This window comes from Bipolaris zeicola (assembly GCF_000523435.1).
Source record: "Bipolaris zeicola 26-R-13 unplaced genomic scaffold scaffold_239, whole genome shotgun sequence".
In the NCBI taxonomy this organism is placed as follows: Eukaryota; Fungi; Ascomycota; class Dothideomycetes; order Pleosporales; family Pleosporaceae; genus Bipolaris; species Bipolaris zeicola.
The window spans coordinates 1-16,082 of record NW_006912288.1 but is presented as its reverse complement, the minus strand read 5'-3'; the positions used below and the strand labels follow the sequence as shown (position 1 = coordinate 16,082).

At 52.7% G+C, this 16,082-nt stretch overlaps 7 protein-coding genes across 7 annotated transcripts; 3 read left to right on the top strand and 4 right to left on the bottom strand.

Moving 5' to 3' along the window:
• Positions 1-421: 421 nt before the first annotated feature.
• On the bottom strand, positions 422-613 carry COCCADRAFT_107776 (uncharacterized protein; the record flags this gene model as incomplete). Its single annotated transcript, XM_007718541.1, has 1 exon — positions 422-613. A coding segment is annotated over one exon (192 nt), but the record flags the coding sequence as incomplete, so codon positions are not given.
• Positions 614-617: 4 nt separating this feature from the next.
• COCCADRAFT_107778 (uncharacterized protein) lies at positions 618-782 on the top strand (the record flags this gene model as incomplete). The annotated part of the gene is made up of 1 exon (XM_007718540.1): positions 618-782. A coding segment is annotated over one exon (165 nt), but the record flags the coding sequence as incomplete, so codon positions are not given.
• A 269-nt stretch (positions 783-1,051) lies between these two features.
• COCCADRAFT_8754 (uncharacterized protein) lies at positions 1,052-4,924 on the top strand (the record flags this gene model as incomplete). Its single annotated transcript, XM_007718533.1, has 1 exon — positions 1,052-4,924. One exon carries the CDS (start codon positions 1,052-1,054, stop codon positions 4,922-4,924), a length of 3,873 nt encoding a protein of 1,290 aa, XP_007716723.1.
• Positions 4,925-5,199: 275 nt separating this feature from the next.
• Positions 5,200-5,535, bottom strand: COCCADRAFT_29881 (uncharacterized protein; the record flags this gene model as incomplete). Its single annotated transcript, XM_007718539.1, has 1 exon — positions 5,200-5,535. One exon carries the CDS (start codon positions 5,533-5,535, stop codon positions 5,200-5,202), a length of 336 nt encoding a protein of 111 aa, XP_007716729.1.
• Positions 5,536-6,219: 684 nt separating this feature from the next.
• On the bottom strand, positions 6,220-6,723 carry COCCADRAFT_40598 (uncharacterized protein; the record flags this gene model as incomplete). The annotated part of the gene is made up of 2 exons (XM_007718538.1): positions 6,220-6,372; positions 6,520-6,723. The coding sequence occupies 2 exons, from the start codon at positions 6,721-6,723 to the stop codon at positions 6,220-6,222; spliced, it is 357 nt and encodes a 118-aa protein (XP_007716728.1).
• Positions 6,724-7,726: 1,003 nt separating this feature from the next.
• Positions 7,727-9,977, top strand: COCCADRAFT_107797 (uncharacterized protein; the record flags this gene model as incomplete). Its single annotated transcript, XM_007718537.1, has 3 exons — positions 7,727-9,090; positions 9,189-9,633; positions 9,735-9,977. The coding sequence occupies 3 exons, from the start codon at positions 7,727-7,729 to the stop codon at positions 9,975-9,977; spliced, it is 2,052 nt and encodes a 683-aa protein (XP_007716727.1).
• A 1,753-nt stretch (positions 9,978-11,730) lies between these two features.
• COCCADRAFT_40595 (uncharacterized protein) lies at positions 11,731-13,519 on the bottom strand (the record flags this gene model as incomplete). The annotated part of the gene is made up of 4 exons (XM_007718536.1): positions 11,731-13,017; positions 13,067-13,229; positions 13,291-13,374; positions 13,431-13,519. The coding sequence occupies 4 exons, from the start codon at positions 13,517-13,519 to the stop codon at positions 11,731-11,733; spliced, it is 1,623 nt and encodes a 540-aa protein (XP_007716726.1).
• Positions 13,520-16,082: the final 2,563 nt, after the last annotated feature.

The window sequence follows — 16,082 nt, the reverse complement described above, 5'->3', positions numbered from 1 at the left end:
GCTACTACATACATGCAAACATGGTCGGACTCCGGTGATGGAGCACGTCACGTGCCTGTGTGTCTACCACATCCGTACTAGGTGTAGCAGTAGTATACTTATACTGACTGTGCTTGGTAAGTAGAGCAGAGTCCACGTTGCGCAATGGCCATACGATTTGCCGCGGCCTACACACGGGCTCTGCGATCGGGCTGGGCGCACAGAGGCAAAAGGCAAATCAGCTGCACGTCACATGCTGTGGGGTGCAGCCGTCCGTCTTGTTCTCGTCGTTCTGCCTGACTCATCTACGAGTCCATGGCCGCCCTCGACGGCGGCGGTGCCAGACACTGCCCGGGGCCGACATTCTGCATGAGGCGCGTGGCTGCCATTGGCCCGGAAACATCCACCTCTCCCCGTACACACTCACCACACACTGCCCACGCTACACCAGCCCCCCGGCACTGCGCCTAGTGCGATAATTTTTCGGCAAAGTTAGCGTCCATGCCATCGGTCCTAATAACTTTTCATGACGACTACGAGCTGTGCGCTCGAAGCTTCCTTCTGCATTCCCGCTAACCAAGTTGCCTTGGTGGCTCACAATATCTTCCTCCAGGCCACAGCGTGCCGTTTCCTCTCCCACTCCCTCTTCCCTCTCCTATTCCCCTATCACGTCTCCCGACCACCATCCGCCACGGTGCGAAGCCCACAGTAGCATTTGCTCACATTTGCCCGCTTCTCCCCAACCACCCCACGCCCTCCTTACACCCGAAAAGCGCGTTTGTTTGACGGTCATCGTCAAATGAACCTGCACCGTCGCGTAGGGATCTCGAGAATAGTACGTACATGATAATTTCGTCCGTTGGCACAGACTCCCCATCCGCACGAGTTGCGCACCGCAACCCTAATTCTGCTGCCTAAACACCAAGAAGAAAAAAATCCGTCGTGAAACGCGCCGGCCAATCTCCGAGTCCCCGCAGCACCTTCGTCTTCAGGCTCTCACCTCAGGCCTTTTGTGCTGACCATCCTCACTCAGTCTCACCCTTCCCATCTGAAGGGCTACTCCAATTCCTAAATGGTCTTTAAGAGCTTCCACCTCGCGCGCCAGAGTCTTGCCAAAGGCTTCACTCACGGTTATGCTCAATCAGTAGTTGCTGGTGTTAGCCAGAACAATCCACTCGCCTCCCTTCAACACGACCGCTTCCGCAAAGGCCTCAAGAACCAACATGCCTTCGCATCCACTTCGTCTACCACGAGCGCTCTCAAGGCGCTCGCTGTCGCACAACCCGACCACCAGGACTCAGGTCTAGCCGCATACTACACTGCGTGGCAGAAGCACCAGAGAACTGACGACAAAGAATGGTCGCAGTTTCAATTCCGCAAGCTCATCGAATGGGACCCGGCAAGCGCCAAAAATGTAGCCGAGGCCAAGGAAAGCAGTGTTGCTATTGAAGAAACAGCAGAGCCAGTTCCCGCTCCCGCTCGTGGCTCCATCAATCGCGCATACAGTACCAGCCAAGTAGAAGATTTCAAGAAGGCTGTCGGCAGTGAAGAGGCGGAAAAGATTGCGCTGGCACAGGTGGACGAGGCAATTGCACAAGAGGTGGCGAAGCACAAGGCTGGCAATGAATCCGTACAGGCCGCTGACGAAGTCTCCGCCATCGAAGAGGTTCGTTCGCAATCTTCTGTAACAGTCGACGACACTCTCGTAGGATCGCCAACCTTCAGCCATTCAGAATCAACTATCGCCACCAGCCCAATTGAAGCCCACGATGAGTATACCGTACAGCTCCAGAAGCTGGCCATCAACCGCAATTATGCCGAAGTTCCTGCCGTTTTCGAGGCTATGCTCCGTTCCGATGTCAAGCCATCAGTCACCGCGTACAATGCCCTGCTATCTGCAGCGATACACCTTCCCCGTGCACAGCACCAGGTTGTTCCCAAGGCCCTGGATGTATATTCGGACATGCTTCGTCGACGCGTCGTTCCCGATACCACCACTTACACCACTCTTCTCGAACTCCTTTCCGTCCGGTCTTTGGAAGTTGTCTCTCTCAAACAAAGTTTCGAGGACAGGCGACTACGATATGGCGGAATGGAAGAAGAGGGAAGGTTTATGCTCCAATCGCACGAGACTGACTACGCTATTCTGGCCGAAGATGGATCACTGTCAATTGCCGTGAGGCTCTTTGATACTGCCGTCAGCAGTGAATCTAGCCGCACTTTCTCGGAGAAGACTTACAGACTGCTTGTCACTGCGTGCGCGGAGAGCGACCGGGTAGAGGATATGGTGCGAATCTATTCGCACATGGAATCTCGTGGCGTAACTCCCGCTGCTGACATGTTTGTGCCAATGATCCACGCTTTCGGCAAGTCTGGTGACCTGAGGAGCGCGGTCGAGTGCTACGATGAATACAAGGCCCTCGCAATATCGAACGACAATGGCGAGATTGAAATCAGCAGGAAAGACAATGACGTGTACGCTGCTCTTGTCAAAGCGTACGCAGTCTGCAATCGCCTAGAGGGCGCTCAAAAGTTCGTGTCCAAGATCGAAAGCGGGCTTACTGCACCTGAAGAAGTCACTGTGGTTCGTGACATCGTGGGCCTCAAGGCTTTCCTCCCGGAGTGGTTGAAGAATGGCTCCTTTGATGAAGCCTACGTACATGCCACCGAGTATCTCAGCCCACAAGCCCGCCAAATCGCCATGGCTGCTATTTGCATCAAGGCTGCTGACCGCGACGCTGTCGAGGTCGCTACCCAGGCTTTCGATGACCTGCCGGCCGAGGTTGACCTCTCTCGACCGGCTATGGCCATGGGAGCCATGCACATTCGCACTGGAAACATTGAAGCAGCCGAGGTCTTTTGGAGGATGCTCGAGCTGTCGCCGACGAAGCCCGACTTCATTGAACCTACCGCCATGCATAGCATAGCATTGATTGGTAGTGGACATGCGGAACGTGGTCTTCGTCAGGGTCGTCAGATGTTTGCTCGCATACGGGACTCTCAGTCTGGCTCTACTCAAGCCAAGATGGAGATCGTAGAGCACATTGACGAAGCTATCGAGGTTATGGGACAGTTCATGATGAAGCGTGGCATCTTCCTTCAGCCGCGGGCTAGCATGGAACTGATGTGGACGATGATTGAAAACGGCGGCCTAGTCACCCCAGTTGCTCACCACCTACTTGCTGGAATGGGACCTGAGGCCGTTGTTCAACTCAACTTCGACGACATCACGCTCCTGATGCAGGTCCAATCCGGCATCCTCCTTCAGGAGGCCGAAGTTGATGTTGCCCACGCTGCACGGTTCGCCCATCTTCTCGAAGTCATCACTGCCACTGGCACGCCAGTCAACAAGACAACATCTAGTCTTGTTGAACAGGTCCTTGCCAAGCTCGACAGGGGTGACCTCCAGCACCGTTGGTATGCTTACAAGCACCCGGCACCAGACGCTGTGTACTCTCCAGGACAGTTTACCGCCTACCCTGTCCAAGCACCTGCCACTCCTGCAGCACCTACTTTCGAAGATCAGTATGATCCATATGCCGCGTCTACTGATAATAAGGGATCAGTTGCTATCACTGAACTGCTCGAGAAGACTCACGGACGATCATCCAACCACCTCAACGAAGCTTTGATGAAGTTTAGGAACATGCGCCGGGCTGGCCGCCACCCCCGGTTCTTTACTTATGCCAAGCTCATCACTGCGGCTGCAAAGGAAGACCGTTTGAATCTGGCTCACGACATCTTGAACCTCGCCAAGCAAGATGTTCCTCTTCTACCGCAGTATCGCATCGTTCGATACGGTTGGGTTACTATTTTGGACGCAATGGTCGCTGCTTGCCTTACTTGCAATCAGCGTGATCTCGCTGGAAGGTACCACCAGGACCTGCTTGAGATGGGCGCTGCTCCTACCGCCAACACCTTCGGTCTTTACATCACTACCCTCAAGGAGTCTACCAAGACCTTTGACGAAGCAACTGAAGCTGTCAAGATCTTCCTTCGCGCAAAGGCCGAGGGTGTTGAGCCTTCGTCCTTCCTCTACAACGCCCTCATTGGCAAGCTTGGAAAGGCTCGCCGTATTGACGACTGCCTCTTCTACTTCTCCGAGATGCGCAACCTCGGTATCCGACCTACCTCTGTTACCTACGGTACTATTGTCAACGCTCTGTGCCGTGTCAGTGACGAGAAGTTTGCTGAGGAGCTGTTCGAGGAGATGGAGAGCATGCCCAACTACAAGCCTCGCCCTGCTCCCTATCATAGCATGATGCAGTTCTTCCTGACCACCAAGCGCGACCGCAGCAAGGTTCTTAGCTACTACGAGCGCATGCGTGCTAAGCGCATTGAGCCTACTACGCACACCTACAAGCTACTGATCGACACCTATGCTACGCTTGAGCCAATTGATATGGAGGCTGCGGAGAAGGTGCTTGAGCAAGTTCGCAGTGCTGGCGCCGTTCCGGAGGCTGTCCACTACTCGTCATTGATCCACGCTAAGGGCTGCGTAATGCACGACATGGAAGGTGCTCGCCACCTCTTCGACACCGTTCTTAGCGACAGCCGCACGCGTCCCCAGGCCTGCCTCTACCAGGCGCTGTTTGAAGCCATGGTTGCCAACCACCAGATTGCCGATACCGAGTCTGTTCTCCTCGATATGCGCGCCCGCGGTGTCGAGATGACTCCTTATATTGCCAACTCCCTCATTCACGGCTGGGCCCTTGCTCACGACATCGAGAAGGCGAAAGCCATTTACAACTCTGTTCCAGAGAGCAAGCGTGAGCCCAGCACCTACGAAGCCATGACGCGCGCCTACATGGCTGTCGATGACCGCTCAGCCGCCATGACCGTCGTCAACGAGGGTCTCTCCCGCGGCTACCCCGCTGCCGTCGCCGGCAAGATCCTCGAGCTTGTCGGTGGTGGTCGCGCCCCCGTATCTGAAGTCGCTGCCTAATTTCGACTCTCAGCTACATACCTGTTTTTCACTTCTTCTCCTTGATTATATCGCCGTTTATGGCGTTTTAATCATCTACACCCTTTTCTAACCTGATTTACTTGGACGGCCGAACCAACTAAAAAAGAATTTTTCGGCTCAGCCCCTTCTCCTACGTTACTGTTGAGCGGCTTCTTTTTTTTTCCGCTCCGGCGACTGGGGGCTGGGCTAACTATATAACCTCGTACTTTTTGGCATGTCGCTTCTATAGTTTTTAGCGACGGCGTTTCGTTAAATCATTGGGTTCTTGGTCCTGTCAATGTTTTCTCTCGAGTCGCTTGTTTTTTGTTGTCTTTTTTTCTTGAATGCGTCAAACGATATCCCTGCGATTCAGCAATGGGGTGGTGGGAAGCTGGGTTGGGTCGGTTAGGTTTTTTTGTTTTCTCTCTGGCGTCCTTGTGCATGTGTGTGTCACGACGGGACGGGATTGGAAAATCGAAAAGGGCCTGGTTGGCTGGCCGGATTTCTCTCATATTACCCAGGACTGGGTTTATGTCTATTTGTGGCGGGCAAAGGGGATTTCTCATTTCTCTTATAATGGCCATGATGTTTCCTTTTTCGGTAAAAGACATGATGGTGTTTCTCTGTGGGGCTGTGTAACAATACCCTTGGATTTATACCATCTCCTCTCTAGATTATGCACGGAAGGCATGAGTGTGTGTGTTTTGACAAGTAGATAGATGTAGAGATACATGACGTGTGTGAGTTGCAATGGGAATAAGAAATATACAATAACAAAGATAGGCCCTCATGATTGATTGTTGTGAAGGTGGTGTGGTGAGTATGGGTGAGTGTGGGGACGAGCCAAACTGGTGTATATTCCTTCTGGCAAATCATCCCAAGTGAGGGTGCTGAGTTACATTCCTTTTCACTTGACCTCTGTCCTCTTAGCATCATAAAATGCCAACAAACCTGTAACAGAAATATAACAACCATGTCCATTCACACTCACTTATTCACTTCCCTTAATTAGTCAGAAATCGAAAAAGATAAGTGGTATAAATATTAAAGTCATGAAATCGTCAAAAGGATAAATGGGGGTATTCCCTCCGCCACCACCACCGCCACTCCTCCTTCTCCATCTCACCCATCCATGCCCAAATGTTTATATACATACGATAACATATCTGTATACACCATTCTCCCTCCCTCTCTCTTTCCCTTTTTTTTACTGAATTATTTACCCCTTCACCCCAGCTTTGCAACATTTAAGCCTGACTACTCTCAGCCAAACATGCAAAACACAAGCAGTCTCATTAATTGTAACTCCTCGTCTCGGTCGCTTGATCTGCTTCTCGCGCAAGACGATTCTCGTTTGCGGCTTGCTGGAGGGTCTGGTTGTTTGTTTGGCGTTTCTGGGCGTCGAGCTTCTTTTGGAGGTCGCCGGTGGTGGATTTGTTTGCGCGGGCCTGTGCATGGGTTAGCATTTGGGTTTGGCTGTTTGGTGGGTATAGGGCCGTGTTTGTAGGCAAGCATGGCTTTCCCATTGCTAGTACAATGCCAGCATTCGCTACAGTGGACGCGCGTATCTTTGCATGGGATATGTTGTAACGTACCTCGGCTGCAGCGGCGGCGGCGGCTTTTGGATCGTCTTGCTTATTGCTGTCGCCTAATGTGCGCGGTGGGCCTCCGACTTTTGGTTTTGGGGCGGCGGCATTGTTGGGGACGGATGCGCGTGTTGTGGGCGCAGGCGCAGAGCCGAGTGTGCGCCCGGGGCCGTCGAAGTTGTCTTTGGACTGTTTACCGCAGAGGTTGCCCATGTGTAATGTTGATATGGTAGTGCGGTTTAGGTGGTGGGAGGCAGAAGGTAGCTAGAAGGCAGCTAGAAGGAGGAGGGTTGTTGGGGAGAGTCGTCGTGGATCAGATGTGGCTGTGCTACTGAGCAAAGGGTCCAAGGAGGGTTGTTGCTGACATGTCAGCCTCAATGGGCGCTCGGGGGAGATGAGTTGGATTGACGACGCAGACGCGTGGGATTGGCGCCAAGTACCCGTTTCTCGGATTCCCGGCTATGCAACTGTCTTTCAGGGTCGCCAGTCATGTCATGGTACCTTTCTTTTGTCCATCTGCCTCCAACACTGGCACATTCCGGCACCGCCGCAAATAAGCAATGCCTATCGCAGCCATCAGTCGCAGGTCGTTGTCGCATTGCAGGTGAGTGGGTACACTAAAGTCGTAGTACACACACTAATCCGGAATGCCCAGTCCGCTGCAACGAAGACATGGCGGTCGCGGCACAAGGCGTGGCAAGGCTAATATGTGAATGGCGACGCACACACACATACGGCTGCGAAACAGTGTGCAATCAATCTAGCAAGGACCAGGGTATCCATTGTATTCAGAAAGAGCAAGGTCATGTGGTACACAACAGCGCAGGCACAGAGCGGATGCGACATTTCGATTTTCCAAAGAGCGGCCAATGACGACAGATACAACTAAAGCTCAAAACTACACGTGATAGGCGGGCGGCATTCTCGCGAGGCGCTAGTCCTCATGCATTCCCTCTCCCTCGAGCGCTATACGTCCGTCTCAAGTCTCCAAAACTTCACTAAGTGAAGAGACAAGTCGAGAGAGGCTTGCCTAATGAAGGGGTCACGCTCACGTACGTCATCCAAAAATCCCCTTTCACATGTCCATCCTCGCAACCATGCAAATTCGAGTGTCCAACTTGAGTACCGAGATGGCCTACCTTGTAACACTTCCATATTGTCGACAAATACGCCTGCGACTCTGCCCTTCAAACAAAGGAACCAGCCGCCGCCCATAATGACTAACGCCTGTGTAGATTGCGATCGCGACTCAGCCTTTGGCGACGACGATTACCTCCGGGCTTCAGAGCCCATGTTTCCCTCCCCCATCGTTGCAGGCACAAAGCGGGACGCCAATGAATTGCGAGATGACGACCCAAAATCCATTCAAACAGCGGGTCTGAGCTCAGAAGAGTACCCTCTTGACCCCCAGCTGTGTTGCAATAGGTGCCCTGAAAACTGCCCAGAAGCAATCGATGTGCGCCCGACAAAACGCAAGGCTTCAGCTGACAAGGTTGGCGAATTCCACCATCCTACTACCACAGAGTCACACCAGGCTACCGAGCCAGACTGCCCCTTCCCAGACGACTCTTTTGAGAAGTTTTGCCAGGAGTGCAATCTAGAACCATCTTCTCACTCAGATTGCTCAGTACCGTGTCCTGCCGACGATTGCGCCCAAGACGACGCTTGCTTTGACCCTCGATGCACTCAGAAGAATGCGCATTGTACCGACAACTGCGTGGACCCAGACTGTACCAAGGTCGCCTCTCCAGACCAACCGTGCTTCTGTCAGAAGTGTAACGCCGCACCTTGTCCATTGGGTGACCCAAACAACGAATGTCACTTCGCTCACACCGCTCCTACCCCGGTTGGTACAATATACTGTTACGACGATGCGCCGTGTCACTTTCAGGAAGGGCTCCACAGCCACCAAGGTAGCCTTGCTTCCTTTGAGACTTATCCTTGCTTCTCTCAAACTCATGACTACCACCCTGCCGACGACGTCACGACAACAACGTCGAGCGCCCCGACACCAGCACTATCACACAGCAACTACACCTCGCTAGAAAGTGCCTTCACCACCGAACAATCATCAGCACCTGGCAAGACAGCCTTTTCACCACACTGTTTTCTCAATGTTGCTGGGGACCATTGTCACATTGACAATTCGTGTTGCCACGGCCCCCGTCGAGCATGTGGCGACGCCCCATCTGCATCACAACTGCAGTTGGATTTGTGGGATGCATCAGTCGCACAGGGAAACGGGCTAGCCACCAACTTTATGAATTTTGGGTTCAATCCTAGTCTGCCCACTAGCCCCATCTCAGTCGACCGAAGCTCAATACATACCACCAACCCTTTCAGCCTTGGAGACCCTATCATGGGCTTCAATGACCACTCTTGGATGCTGACGGATTCCGCGTTCCCAAACGTCTATCAACCAGCAGGCTCGTTTGGCACTATGAACAAGCTTGATTTTCTTGCTTCTGCTGTTCAGAACGATATCTTACGTCCAGACACTACGATTTCTTCAGGTTCAAGTACAGTACTTGGCGCTGCTACAACTGCTACTGGAGATGGGCAGACATGTGTTTGTAAATGGTGAGTGGTTTGCAGGTTTTGCACAATGTCAGCCGCGTAGTCTCTGGACCCCTTTGACATCTTCTGCAACAGCACGACTTATACTAACAGTCGCTTAGGCAACATGGCCCTGGAATGCTCTGTCTGGCGCTCTTTGACACACCAGAAGCACTCCACAAGCACATCAAGACCATGCACGTGGACAACTGCGCGCACTGCTTCTGCCAATGGGAAGGCTGCGATGCTTCTACCAAAGACTTCAAGCAGCGTTCCAAGCTTTCTCGTCACCTCCTTGGCCATGCTGGTTACCGCCCATACGCCTGCAGCTATGATGGTTGTGACAAGACGTTTGCCACGAACCAAGCCAAGGATAACCACGAGAGAACACACACCGGCGAACGACCCTATGTGTGTGATCGCTGCGGATACACGACAACCACACATACACAATTGCAAACACACATAAGTGCTCTACACGAGGGCAAGAAGCCGCACAAGTGTCGCTTCTGCGAGTTTACTTGCGCCGACTCGAGCAATCTGAGTAAACACGAGCGAACGCATCAGGTGAGTTGACTTTATCTGACAATACCTTGTGTGGAAGTGCATCACACATGTTTTCCTCACGAGTCTAAAAAAAGTAACAGAAATACTAATTTTTCACCCAGACACTTCGCCCTTACCGCTGTCCACAGGAAAACTGCACCTTCAAACCCGACTGTCGCTGGGAGAACCTGAAGCGCCATCTCCGCCGCTCGGGTCACTGTCCGCAGCTGCTCATCGAGACAAGCGACAAGTATAAATTATATCGCGAGAGCGTGCGCCGCGAGATTGACGACTGGCATAAGAGGAACGAGGATGGTGGGCTAGGCCGGGCGGGAAGGAGAAAGGGTGGCAGGACTGTTAGGTAGGTGGTAAAAGATTTATTGTATATAGGATATGAGTAGGATATATCCCCGTTTGAATGGATGAATCGGGTGTTGATGGGGGATCAGGAGCATTGTATGCGCCAGTTGGTGAGCAGCAAGGCGAAGCTGTGGTGCATACAGACGATAGAGATATTTGGGATCCGCGAGGATGGGTCAATGGTGATGAGAGAGAGAGAGATACAGACAAGAACAACTAACGACAACACGTCAATGACGAACACGTACACGTGAGTAGATGAATAAATGAATAAAAAGGGAATTTGAGACATTCTTCTGCCTTATGCTCCATGCCCATGGGTATATTCGTACTTTGCGAGAAAAAAAAGAAAAAGAAAAGAAAAAGAGAGAGAGAGAGAGAGAGAGAGAGAGTGTGTGTGTGTGTGTGTGTGTGTGTGTGTGTGTGTGTGTGTGTGTGTGTGTGAAAAAGCCTGATTNGTGTGTGTGTGTGTGTGTGTGTGTGTGTGTGTGTGTGTGTGTGTGTGTGTGTGAAAAAGCCTGATTGGGAAAATGAGGAAATCAAGGAAAGAGAGAGCGAAAACGAAGATAACAAGGTCTCCCAAGTTTTCCAAAGTTTCTATAGACCCCCAGCCCGCGCCTCGACTAATTCCCAAAAACAAAGACAGACCGCAATGCAGCAACCCGACAAATATCTGCACAACACGCATACTTTCTATCCCAGCCCCCACCCCTTTGGCCTCTTCACTCCTTTTTCTTCGCTCACATCAAAACAAAAACACCAACAGCTTACAACAACGAACCACCAGTCGCTCTTCAACCATATAAACAGAAGAACCTTTCCCCCAAAAAGTCTTCACCGAAAAAAAAGTGTATCCCATACAAGCGGGGAGGGGGGTGTGGGGGGATAACACAGATATAGATATATATGTATATCAGAATCAAAAAAAACACACACACACACATTATAAACACCCTTTCCCTTCCCCCCTTCCGATACTTAGAGTAGCGCTAGAAAGGGCCAAAATAAAGGCCATATGTACAAATTACTTTGAGTTTCCAACACTTTGAATTACTCTACACTCCTCTCTCCGCAAACGGGTAAAGCTCTCTCCTCCTCATCCAAGAAGGTGAAGAAGAAGAGTGGAAACAGAAATAAAAATAAGGGTTTTCATCGCATGCATGGATGGATATCATGCGATTGGGTATAGAACGGCAGAGGCGAAACGTAAAACCGACCAAGAGAGAGAGAGGTGGCCGCAAGCGCTGGGGTGGCGTGATTTACGAGAATGGACGATGCTTTGCGTAGTAAAGAGCGAATTAGACACTAGACGCACAGGCGGTTCCTTCCATCTCTTAGCGAGAATCATCAGAGAAAAGAAAAGAAGAAGAAAAGATGAGGATATGGCCGTGGCAGGGGTGGCGGAGCTTGGTAGATCTAAAGGCTCCGAAGACACCAAAAGCAAGCAACAAAGAGGGGGACCCTGAGACGGGGTGAGGAGTGCCGATGACCACGGGGTCATGTGTTGAAATGTGGAACAGAAACAGCGCGTGAACAGACATTATCGTGGCGGCATTACGGTTTGTGGACAAGGTCAATGAGCGTGCTAGAGCCTGGGGAGTGAACATCCGGCGTCCCTGCGAGTGGCGGTCGCTTCACAGAAGGTAGAGGCGCAGATACGACACGGCTCTCACCCTTACAGATTCGCGCGTAGGGCGGGGACTGCCACGGAGTAGACGAAGCTAGGAAATATTAGCAGACCAGATACAGACAGCATCACTAAGGGCTTGGAGGCCCTCGGTCACCTCGACTCCGGTGCCCTCCAATGATTGCGCTATCGCCCTCGATGGTCTTTCGCCAGTGCTGCGGCAAACAGACGCAGACCAAGGGGAAGGCCTTGATCTCGCTGTCTTCCAATGGCATTCTTCCACTTGCGCTACTAACGCCCGAGTCGCGTTGCTCGGCTTTTCGTGCCTCCCATTGCTCGGCCGTTTCAGATATCCTGACGCCAGTAGCCCAACCGTCATCCCAGATACCAACAACCTTGAGCATGTCACCTCTTTCAAGCTCAAATTCGTCACCAGCGCGAGGCTGGTAGGCCCAAAGAGTGGCAACAGTATCGTTGGGGTGGATGTCATCTTGAGAGTAGTAGTCCTTGAAGAATTGGAGCTGTTCGGACTGGGAGGTAAGACCATCGGGGCTAGACAAGCTGCGGCTCTGATCAGAGCCAGAAAGGGGCGAGGAGTGCATGCCGAGAGCCGAGTGACTTGACAAGGAACCCTGGCGCTTTGGGAGTCCTGCAGCTAGAGCACCGCGTATTGATTCTGGGGAATCGTAAGCGCCGAGTTGAGAGCCACCGTACGCAGTCAGACGACCGCCCCTATCGCTATTGTTGACTGACGATGTGGCATCCTCCAAGGCCGACATGCGTTGGACACGAGCGCCTGGGAGAATGGTCGCAGAGTGATTGGCGTCACCGCCAAAGGCCATGGGAGGCACGGGATTGCCCTTGGAAGAGTGGTGTCGCGATGGCGAGGGAGTGTTGAAAACGCTACCGGCCTGGCTATACTTTTGTCTGCGCCTCTGCATGCAACAGAAGATGACAGCGGCAATTACCAGGGCGGCACCAATAAGAGATCCAATAACGATGCCAGCAATAGCACCTCCCGAGAGTCCCTGTTTCGAGTTCTGTCCACCGGATGCTCCACCGGCTGTGGAGGTTGGTGAAGCAGACGAGGTGCTAGTTGGGAAGACAGGAGGCATGGAAATGGTGGTAGGGAGATTAACATTTTGGCAGCGGGATTCAACATTGGCATTGACACAGCAGGTATCGGTCGAGTTGGCGGTGCTTCCAGCGCAAAACAGGCACAGTCCTTCAAGGTTGTTTTGGAAACCACATTCTGCGGGCTCGTTCTTCACGGCTTCAATGCAACTGGTGCTAAGGGCGTCTGCAGGATTGGAGCAACGGGCAAAGTCTGAGCGGATCTGGGGCACTGCGTTGTTGCCAGGGGTGCCACAGAGGTCCGGACTTGATATTATCACCTGTTCGCTAATGGCAAAGTCGGCCTAAAGATAGTCAGTATGGCGGTGCAGCTGGGCAGTTCAATCTACATACGCAAGCGTCAGCACATAGCGGTGTCGCGGCTTGGTCACTGAGGCCACAAGATTGCCTTGAAGACTGGACAATGGCATTGCACAAGACTGTTGTTGTAAAGCGAGCATACAGATTGGTAGTGCTAGTAAGATTGACTCTTGAACAGCCGAGAATGTCCTCGTATCTGGCAATAGGTGTTAGTCATGTTGCGCAGTAAAAGCCATTCATGGTAGGGCTAAACTGACTGTCGCTGGGCGTAACCGGTCGCTATGTAGTTTCTCAGGCCTTCGTCAAAGGACTGGGTGTTTGACACAAACTTAAGGAAGGGACTGCTTGGCATTAGCATTGCTTCTGGTGGGCCAGTGTGGACAATTGTTGAACGTACAAGTTGCCGGTCAGGTTGGTGTTGATCGAGGCCGAGGCAAAAGCCGGGCAGGTAGTTGAGCCTGCGAGCGAGACGCAGCTTTGAGCCATTGTCGAGGGGAGCGAGGCGGCAAGGACAGCGAGGAGGGCGGCAGCGGGGGCTTTTGAGGCTATGCGTAGTTGCTTTTGGCGGCGTGCAGCAGGTGGATGGCTCGCATCATGGCAGGGCAGGCATGGGTTCATGCTGAGAAGGAACAGTGGGCGTAGGCGTGAAGGCTGGCTGTCTGTGCCGAGGGAGTCAAGGCTGCAGAAGCGGGACCGGAGCAGAACAAAAGTATCGACGTGGAGACGCGCAGGTGACTAGGCCATGCGCGGCATGGAGGTTGGGGGCCGTGGATTGCTTGAGCGGGAGGTTTAGTGGTTGTTTGGCGACAGTGCCTGGGGGGGGGGAATAGACGGCGGTGAAGGCAGAGCAGAGCAGAGCAGAGGGATCGGGGATGGGGGGGAAACAGCGACGGCGCGACGTATATTGACGGTGGAGCGGCCTAGCAGAAGGGACAGGGCGGCCGGGCTCGCAACATGCAAAAATGAGCGTAGTGGGTAGGGAAGCTGCGAGGGCCGCACACGTAGTCGTGGGAGAAGAAGGAAGGCACGACCGACTGGGGGAAGCTGCGACACGCGCGACCTGCGACGGTCACGGCCTGGACTGAGCGCGCGTGCTCGCCGCTGATTGGCCCGCCCCTGGACCGGGAAATGAGGTTCCTGGCCTAAAATTATCCCGAATCTGCTTTTCGGTCTCATCCTCCCTCTAGCCACACCCACAAATAGCCTGCCCTTTGCTTCATCTGCCTATAAGAACATACTCACGGGCGGCTCTGCCTATATCTACGCCGGTATGCCTCATTTCGCTCGCTCGCCTTGCTGCCCCAGGGCCCTGACCGACGACTCTTGCACGCACGCGTCCCTGCAGACATGCACTGCTGTCCGTGGTGCGTTGTCCTGCAGTAATCTGCGTCTCCGCTCTACCCGACAGGGCGCTAGCTAACGACCGTCAGCCGCCTTTTGGTCGGCGCAACCGCAATCCAAAACTGCCTGGCTAGCATCGCTCCCTCACTGCCGGAGCATCTACTGTCGAGCCATTGCTGCTTAGCTTCAAAGCGCTCCCCGCACTCACTGCCCGCGGCTACCACCCCTCGTCCAGATACAGTACCTGCCTGGTACTTGGATACGGCTTTTCATGCAACTGCCGAACCTTCATCTTCTCTATTCGCCCTCTCCCTTCCTCCCTTGTCATTATCCATGTAGTCCCCATCGCACACATAATGCCTTATCATAGCCATCCATCCACCCAACCAACCCGGTCCCTGCAACAACCAGCAACCACACACAGCCACAAGGTTGCGCTAACCCCGTGACCCGTGCGCTCCGACTTCACACTAGCCGACGGCCCGCTCCCATGCCACTGTTTGTTGCGGCGATCTCTCTTTTTTGCTTTCTGCTCCACAGTCTAAACTTAAGTATCCCACGCTCAAGTACCGATATATGTACGTCACAAAAGTATACGAGGTACGCTTTCCAGCAGCAACATGATCATTGTACGCCCATGTCACGGCCTCCCAACCATTGGCCAGAGCAACACCACAGACCAGTGACACTTCTGTCGTACAAAGTGTCGCAGACCCCCATCTCCAAGACAATCGTCAAGCTGCTAGTCTAGCCTCGAGAAGGAAAAACACAGCCGCTCCCATCTTCCGCTTTTTCGAACCGCCAAGCCGAACCTACTCTGTCTGAAGTAGCCGGTCGAATAGTACATCCTCCGGTCTGGTCATCCACACGCCCACCTAAGATCTACACTCCCCAGCACTACCATGACCCCAGCAGACATCTAGACTGACATACACAGCCCTCTGCTTTGTCATTGCTGAGCAACAAACAACGCTCTCTTTTCACCGTTCTGCGTCTCTTCCGACAATGTCTGTTTGAACGCGCCAAGTTGAGATGCGCCATCAATGCGAACTACACATCTCCACCCCTAAATCCAACGGTCATCTCTCGTTCATGAAAAAAGAAAAACAGTTCTTCGCATCTATGCCGCTGCCCGTTCTTGCATCCCCGCACACTATCGTCTCACTAGGCCATCATGCTCCCATACAGCCAAGTCTTGCATACACTACCTTCAAAGCCCTCCTGTCCGCCTTTGTTAAAGTTGACGCCTATACGATAGCTTGTTTTGTGTAAGAACTACGCTGCAGGGATGTCTCAGTGACGTTGTCTTTATGCCCCGGCGTACGTAGGTAAGCAATTATACCGATGGATTGGTATCTAGATAGGTGTCTTCTTTTTTTCGGCTGGCAATGTACTTATAACTGTGTTTCTGTCGCTCATAGCTTGATGCCGCGTCGAGGGTTTCAGAGTTGAGATCATCTTCCGAGGATTGATTTAGAAGGTGTGACTTGTTCGAATCTAGAGTGTACAGGAACATGTTGGTTGGTGGAAAAAAAACACAGAATAAAAAAGGGCATCTGTGCGATCATGATGAGCAAGATCCCTCCGTCTTGCAAACCCATCCACCCACTCATCCAACAAAAAGAACCATCTCCAAACACAATATGCAAATCTATTCATTTGGGTATCATTTCCACGCTTCTCTTACCACCCCTTCCTCTTCCCCCCC